At 42.3% G+C, this 6000-nt stretch overlaps 1 protein-coding gene across 3 annotated transcripts in view; it reads left to right on the top strand.

The window, feature by feature from the left end:
- Nucleotides 1-237: 237 nt before the first annotated feature.
- The window catches only part of THUMPD2 (THUMP domain containing 2), a 35665-nt gene continuing 29902 nt past the window's right edge, over nucleotides 238-6000 (top strand). For 2 of the 3 annotated variants that reach the window (XM_039251264.1, XM_039251266.1), the window contains exon 1: nucleotides 238-378. In XM_039251264.1, the coding sequence (XP_039107195.1) occupies nucleotides 253-378 (126 nt within the window). In that variant the 5' untranslated portion in view covers nucleotides 238-252. The other variant, XM_039251265.1, reaches the window with a different exon arrangement.

Raw genomic sequence — 6000 nt, 5'->3', positions numbered from 1 at the left:
CCACGTGTGATTCTAAATAGTTCCAGATACAATCAGGGAAATTCGGGGCAATTAGCCAAGGAGCTCCACAGCCACTCCTCCGAGCTGACCACCCCCGCCCCAGGCCCCCGGCACCACCGCTCTCCCAGCCAACCCTAGCCTCTGACTCCACCCTGCCCCGCGGCCCCAGGGCCCGCCTCCGGGAGCGCGGGGACGCGCCGCGCGCGCCCCAGGCCACGTGACCCCGAGCGGCGGGGCCGCGCCCGAGTCGCCATGGCGGCGGTTCCTGCAGATTCCGGCTCGCGGCCTGCCGCGGGCGCCCGGTTTTTCTGCACCGCGGGCCGCGGCCTGGAGCCCTTCCTGATGCGGGAGGTGCGGGCGCGGCTGGCGGCCACGCAGGTGAGTTGGCCTCGCTGCGCACCCGGGCGGGAAGGAAGGCGGCCCTGTCCCGGTCCGCGCCCGGGCTCCCTCCCCGCCAGGGTCCGTGTAGACCCAGGAAAGCCGGAGACTCAACGCCCAGCTCTCCCGCCGCGGGCCTCGGAGTTCTGACACGTCCTTTCATTACTGCCAGTCGTTCTCCTGTGACATGACCGCGTATCTCTCATGCCTGTAGTCTTTTTTACAGGCGGGAAGGAGTTTGAGGCAAGGTATTTCCGAGATTCTTTAAAATAAGGTATTCGATAGTGCCCATAGTTCGAATTAGACCTGCCACAGTTAGAAGCCTTTCTCCAGCCTTTAAATACAAATACAAGCTTCAGGTTCATTTGCTTGTCAGTTTCCTGACGATGATGGTATTTACCTCATGGGATTGTTCTAAGGCCATAGAGTACTCTTAAACACTGAGTAAATAGTAGCTACAAAAGTAACTAGCCTTAGAGGCTTCGTAGTCCAACTGCTGGAAGGAAGTAACAGTTCCTGGTATTTGTTAATTCCAGTGCCAGGAACAAGGTTTTAAACTTGAGTTTGGGTTCTAGAACGTGCTGAGCTGGCTCCCTGAAAGCAGAGGGAAAAGATGTACTGGAAACAGACTCCACTAACTTGATGGGCTGTGTGTGAGTGTGAATGGTGGGTTTTTGGAAAAGGAAAGCTTACTAAATGAAATTGACCACTCACTCTTGCAGCCCCTAGTGTTTGTTGGAAGCCACTCAGGGATTTTCTGCAGGGAGTTGGGAGCATGGAGGATAGAGGAGGTCATGAAAAATGACATCAGTCTTATTAGGTTACAAGCCATTTGTGGTTTTGGTCACAAAATTTAATGGAGTGCTGAATGTGGTTAATCTAAAAAAGCAACAATGTGAGAATTGCCCACATTGATTGAGCATGTTCTTAGGCCCTTAATCTGTATTCACTTGCTTAATTTTAACAATTCTGTGAGGTAGGCTCTACATTTAACAGAAAAGGAAAATGAAGCGCGATTCAAACCCAAGCTGTGAAATCAGGCATCTGAGTATATAATCATGTTTAACCCAGGCAGGCCAGTACCCAGGTCCAATTCTTTCCATTACATCATGCTGCACTGATTTTTTAAAATTATTAATTTAGAGTTTTTAGTATGAAAAATAAAAGCCTTGACCCAATTGCAGTCTGTTGAATTAGAAAAATTGTCTACTCTGCTTGTCTCCATCTTCTCTAAAGACAAAAAAATGAGATGTGAGGGGAGGAGGGGCTCACCACAACAAAAACAGTTCAATTAATTATAGGGACAACCTTCCTGGCAATGAGAAGAATCAAATGCCACAAGATCTGGGGATTTCCATATTTTGATTGTGCACGTTTTAAGAATAGATCTGCTTGGAAATGGGATCTGAACAAAGAACCTCTGAAATTCCATCCCCGTTTTGCTTTCAAAGTTGAGGCAATCCCTAAAGAACAATGACAGCATCTAACATTTATAAAGCACTTAAAATGTGTCAGATGCTTTTATGTACATGATATGATTTAATTCACAGAAGAATCCTATGCGATACGTCATTTCCTCCTCTATTTTACAAAGATAGAAAGAGAAAACTGATGCTCTGTGGTGGAGCTGGGACTTGTATCTGGATCTTTATTGCTTCGAAGTCCGGGTGCTTTACTGGTACACTAAATTATAGCGGGAAACTGCCCCTAACTATGTAGGTTATTTCTGTAACAGCATGGAAAAGAGTATATGTAGACCTTAGAGGCAAAAGACATGTGTTCAAATCTTAACCTCCTTTAATAGATTTTTTTAATTTGGGGTAAATACTCAAATTTCTGAGCCCCACTTTCCTTGGATATAAAATGGAGAAGATAATATCTGCTTTAAAGGATTAGAGCAGTCCTTGAGAAAAAAATTGATAGCACATGTAGCACAATGTCTTGCAATTAGTAGGTGATCAATAAGTGTTCCCAAAGAATGAGTTGCACAGGAATACTTAAAATCATTCGTGCAGTAATAAGAGTGTTAGAAACTTTGGTTAGCTTCAAGAAAATTAATATCGTAAAATCTGCATTTATAAAACGAATTGATTTAGAAGTGATTGTTTCCTTTTACAAAGTAGTCATGCCTTTCTAGTCGGGTTTTTCCAGTTTTAGTGAACGTTAAGAATCCTGGAGGGAGCTTGTTGCAAATGTGTGTCCTTAATCGCCACCCCCTAAAACTTTTCTTTCGATAGAGAAAAGTCAGCCCATAAGAAATGGGCTGTATAGCCCAATCGTTAAATCTGCATTTTAACTTGCAAACTCTCCCTCCTCGGATGACTGACGTAGGTTCATCCTCCAACAGGCAGCTTGCGATAGAAAACGTCCAGCGTATTCGGTTTATTCAAATACACGGAGAATTTGAAACACACACAAAAGGACAGTGTGGTGAATCTCACCTACTTGTCCACCAGCTGCTACAATGATCCCGTGGTGAATTCTGCTCCGTTAATGCTCCTCCCACTCCACCCACCTTATTTCGAGGCAAAGCCAAGATATCACCTCATCTGTAAATGTTTACCTATGTAATAGTCATCCTTATCCATGGGAGATATATTCAGGGCCCCCAGTGGATGCCTGAGAACATAGATAGTACCAACCCTATATATACTGCTTTTAAACAGTATATATTAAACCCATAATAAAGTTTCATTTATAAATTAAGCATAGTAAGAGATTAACAATCTCTCAATAGGACATTATAAAAATCTACTGTCATAAAACTTCCGTGAATGAACATGTTCTCTTGCCCACTCTCCCTCCGCCCCTCCCTCCCTCTCAAAATATCATACTGTGCTCACCCTTCTAGTGATGATGTGAGATGAAAGAATGATGAGACGAAGTGTGGTGCATGACGTTAGGCTACTATTGACTTTCTGACGGTACTTCGGAAGGAGGACTGTGCTTGACGTAGCCTGACGCTGTTGACCTTACGTCACACCGAGGTCATCTGCTTCTGAACCACGTGGTTAAACGCAGTAACTGCCAGAAGGCATACTGTGGATAAGGGGACTCCTGTTTGTCTATAATGAGAGGACTCACAGCATAATATATATAGTATAACATAGAAGAGAAAAGGTCTGGCGCCTGGGTGGCTCAGTCCGTTAGGCAGCCAGGTCTTGATTTCGGCTCGGGTCATGACCAGTCATGGCTCTGGAGTTTGAGCCCCGCATCAGGCTCTGCGTTCACAGGTGCAGAGCCTGCTTCAGACCCTCTGTCTCCCTTTCTGTGCCTCTCCCCTTCTTGCTCGCTCTCTTAAAAAAATAAATAAAACATTTTTAAAAATAAAAATTAATAAATATATAAGCCACAATATCACATCTAAAAATAATTCCTTATCAAATATCTAGTCAGTGTATAAGTTCCAACTTTCTCGTAACTGCCACTTTTCTTTTTAAGTTTGTGTATTTGAGGATTCAGATAAGGGCCATGCATTATGACTGATAATCTTTTAAATCTCTTTCGTATAAAAAAAAATTTTTTTTTAAGTTTCTTTTAATCTATAGATTTCCCCTCCACGCCTCCCCCCACCCCCAGGCAATTTATTATTTGTTAAAGAAGCAGGGTTGTTGTTTATCCTGTAGTTTAGAGCACGGGTGGGCCAACTTTTTCTCTAAAGATTGGGGTGCCTAGATGGCTCAGTCGGTTAAGCATCCGACTCTTAATCTCGGCTCCTTGAGTCTTGATCTCAAGGTGTGAGTTTGAGCCCCATGGTAGGCTCTGCTTTGCATGGAGCCTACTTTTCTTTTTTTTTTAAAGATGCTCTTCCTTTTTTTTTTTTATAGTTTTTTTTTTTTTGAGACAGACAGAGCACAAGTGGGGGAGGGGCAGAAAGAGCGCGAGAGCGCGAGAGCGCGAGAGCGCGAGAGCGCGAGAGCGCGAGAGCGCGAGAGCGCGAGAGCGCGAGAGCGCGAGAGCGCGAGAGCGCGAGAGCGCGAGAGCGCGAGAGCGCGAGAGCGCGAGAGCGCGAGAGCGCGAGAGCGCGAGAGCGCGAGAGCGCGGGACGGACACCCAGAATCTGAAACAGGCTCCAGGCTCTGAGCTGCCAGCACAGAACCCTATGTAGGGCTCGAACCCACAAACCTCGAGATCATGACCTGAGCGGAAATTTGGACGCTTAACTGAATGAGCCACCCAGGTGCCTCTGGAGCCTACTTTTAAAAAAAGGCCACATACTAAATATTTTATGCTTTGTAGATCATGCGTGTGGACCACTTGTTATTCTTTGTTGTTATTTGTTTTTACATCCCTTTAAAAGTGTAAAAACCATTCTTAGCTTTCCAGGCCTCATTTTCTGACCCCTAGTCTAGAGCTGTGGTGCCCAAGAGGGTGTGGTGGCTCTTTTCATTAAAATTAAAATATACAACAAACAGTTTTCCTTTCTTAGACACGTTAGTCGCATTTCAAGTGCTCAGAAGCCACATGTGCTAGTGGTGACTGCATTGGATAGCTCAGGTTATGGAATACTGTCATCATCACTGAAAGTTGTTAGACAGCAATGCTAGAGTGTCCCCTGATCTAAATATTACCAACTGTATCTCCATGGTATAGTTCAGCATGTTCCTCTGTCCTCTCTGTCTCCTGTCACTTGGAATCTTGTAAATTGTGTCTAGAGTTTGGTTAGTTTCAGATTAGATTTTTTTTCTTCCACCTGGCATAGGGCAGACTTCTTTATAGGTTCCCGGGTATTTTTAAATATTCAATTTATATTGTATTATATATTTTTATCTGTATCATGTATTTTGTATACATACATAATATATATTTAATTTATCTGGATTGCTTTAAAATTAAGAAAAATTAAGCTTTACTTTATAATAATGTACAATGTATTAAAGAGTGCTATTCTAACAATAATAGCAAGAACAGTTATTTTTAAGATAAAATTCAGTATAATAGAGGCGTATGTAATACCAGCTAGCCAGAAGGGCCCTGTCAATGGGTTAATTGGTCTTTATAAACCCACATAGCAAAGACTTTAACCTAGGTTCTGAACTTGAATAAGCCAACCAATTTTTAATTTTTTAGTAAGGTCCTGGTGATAGAAAGTAGTGGGGTAGATCTAACCAGATAACCAGATTATTTCATAATTACTTTTATTTAAAGGAATAATTGTATAAGGTTGATTTTTAAAAATATCCTATGCATTTCTTGTAAATTGAATGCTTTTTTAAACATTAAGTAAAATATATTTTTTAATTCCTTCTTCTAAAATGAACCAAAAAAGCTCATGTACCACCTCAGCTCTTCACTTAGCAGTTTAAAATTAATTCCATAACTAAATGGCATTTGTAGAAATAAGAGAACTTTGGTATCTCCCTATCTTCCCGTGCATTTTGCCAAGACTTAAACTTTTAATTTTTGTGTTAGACTTAAATGCCTGAATTTTAAAAGAAAGGCAAAAATGCTAACCACTTAGATATTCTAGCTGATAACAGAACTGTTTTTACTTTAATAAAGGCTGTTATTTCATCTTCGAAAGTGTTAGACATAAAACCAGCTGGTTTTAGACACTTGGTTATGATTTAATTCCAAATGGAAAAAACAGATTGTATATATATATACATTTCCAAGTAACAA

The sequence above is a fragment of the Hyaena hyaena genome, unplaced genomic scaffold (assembly GCF_003009895.1).
Source record: "Hyaena hyaena isolate Hyena2069 unplaced genomic scaffold, ASM300989v1 scaffold_388, whole genome shotgun sequence".
NCBI lineage: Eukaryota > Metazoa > Chordata > Mammalia > Carnivora > Hyaenidae > Hyaena > Hyaena hyaena.
This window is presented reverse-complemented; position numbering and strand designations above follow the sequence as displayed.